This window comes from Bidens hawaiensis, unplaced genomic scaffold (genome assembly GCF_021521415.1).
Source record: "Bidens hawaiensis isolate Kalapana, Puna unplaced genomic scaffold, B.hawaiensis_p1.1 tig00012466_1, whole genome shotgun sequence".
Classification (NCBI taxonomy): domain Eukaryota; kingdom Viridiplantae; phylum Streptophyta; class Magnoliopsida; order Asterales; family Asteraceae; genus Bidens; species Bidens hawaiensis.
Genome location: NW_027492016.1, coordinates 437,758 through 439,447, shown reverse-complemented (window position 1 = coordinate 439,447; position 1,690 = coordinate 437,758). Strand labels below are relative to the sequence as shown.

General features: G+C 40.5%; 1 protein-coding gene across 1 annotated transcript; it reads left to right on the top strand.

Moving 5' to 3' along the window:
- Positions 1 to 835: 835 nt before the first annotated feature.
- Positions 836 to 1,392, top strand: LOC143541013 (uncharacterized). Its single transcript, XM_077033936.1, has 2 exons — positions 836 to 1,285; positions 1,345 to 1,392. The coding sequence occupies exons 1-2, from the start codon at positions 836 to 838 to the stop codon at positions 1,390 to 1,392; spliced, it is 498 nt and encodes a 165-aa protein (XP_076890051.1).
- The last annotated feature ends 298 nt before the right edge of the window (positions 1,393 to 1,690 follow it).

The window sequence follows — 1,690 nt, the reverse complement described above, 5'->3', positions numbered from 1 at the left end:
AATCAAATTGCAATTCATCCCGATGACCAACACAAAACCGCTTTTACTTGTCCATATGGCACCTTTGCTTTTAGACGGATGCCATTTGGATTGTGTAATGTCCCGGCTACTTTCAAAGATGCATGATGAGCATATTTTCAGACATGGTCGGGAATTCACTTGAGGTTTTTATGGATGACTTTTCTCTTTTTGGTTCAACTTTTGAGTCTTGTCTCAATGATTTAGAAAAAGTTTTAAAACGTTATTTGAGACAAACTTGGTGTTAAGTTGGGAGAAAAGTCATTTCATGGTACAAGAAGGTATTGTGTTGGGTCATGTGGTTTCAAGTAGGGGGGTGGAAGTTGATCAAGCAAAAATTAGAGTAATATCATCTTTGCCACCCCCGAAAAATGTCAAAGGGGTGAGATCATTTTTGGGACATGCCGGATTCTATAGGAGATTTATTAAAGGTTTTAGTGCAATTTCAAAACCTTTATGTAATCTTCTATTAAAGGATGTCCCCTTTGAGTTTACTAATGAGTGTTTGAAAGCATTTGATAGTTTGAAGGAGAAGTTAGTGCAAGCACCAATCCTACAAACACCGGATTGGTCAAAGCCTTTCGAGATTATGTGTGATGCTAGTGATAGCACGGTGGGAGCGGTTTCAGGTCAAAGAGTGGACAAAAAGCCAGTGGTGATCTATTATGCGAGCAAAACTTTATCCGAGGCACAATTGATCTACACCACCACCAAAAAGGAGTTGCTTGTGGTGGTGTATACCTTAGATAAGTTTCGCTCATATATTTTGGGAAGTAAAGTTGTAGTATACTCGGATCATAGTGCGGTGCGTTATTTGATGGAAAAGAAAGATGCAAAGCCTCGTTTGCTTCGTTGGGTATTGTTGCTACAAGAATTTGATCTTGAAATCTGTGACAAGAAGGGTTGTGAGAATGTAGTTGCGGATCATTTGTCACGAATTACCATTGAGGGTGTTGATGATCCGAAAGAGATAAACGAGAAATTTTCGGATGAACAATTGCTTGTTGTTTCAACTGCACCGTGGTATGCTCATTATGTCAATTATTTGGCCACGGGGGCAATTCCGGAATTTTTGTCAAAGAAGAGAAGGCAACAATTCACAGCCCAAGTTAAGCAATACATTTGGGATGAACCGGATCTCTTCAAGATTGGAGCAGACCAAGTAATGAGAAGATGTGTACCCGAGAATGAAGTACAAGAGATTTTGAAACATGCCCATTCATCGGCATGTGGTGGCTATTTTAGTGGTTCTAAAATGGGGTACAAGGTACTTATGTGTGGGTTTTATTGGCCAACAATTTTTAAAGATGCCAATGAATATGCTAGGCATTGTTTAAATTGTCAAAGAATGGGGGGTATATCGAAAAGAAATGAAATGCCTCTACAACCTATCTTGATTGTTGTAGAATGGGGGGTATATCGAAGAGAAATTTTCGGTCCAGACCGTGGGCCACGGTTCCTTCCTTCTTCCATGGTACGGTGTGGTCTGTTTCTTTTGCTTCAGGTGGACCATGGTCCACGGTATGGACCGTGGGCCACGGTGGGGCTGGCTCCCGATTTTCTTGTTTTCTTCATAATCTTCTCGTTCCAGCTCCTTTTTCTTCACCATTTCGCCTATGATCTTGTAACGTCATCCTTTAGCTTTTCAAACCTGCAATCACACAATATAATG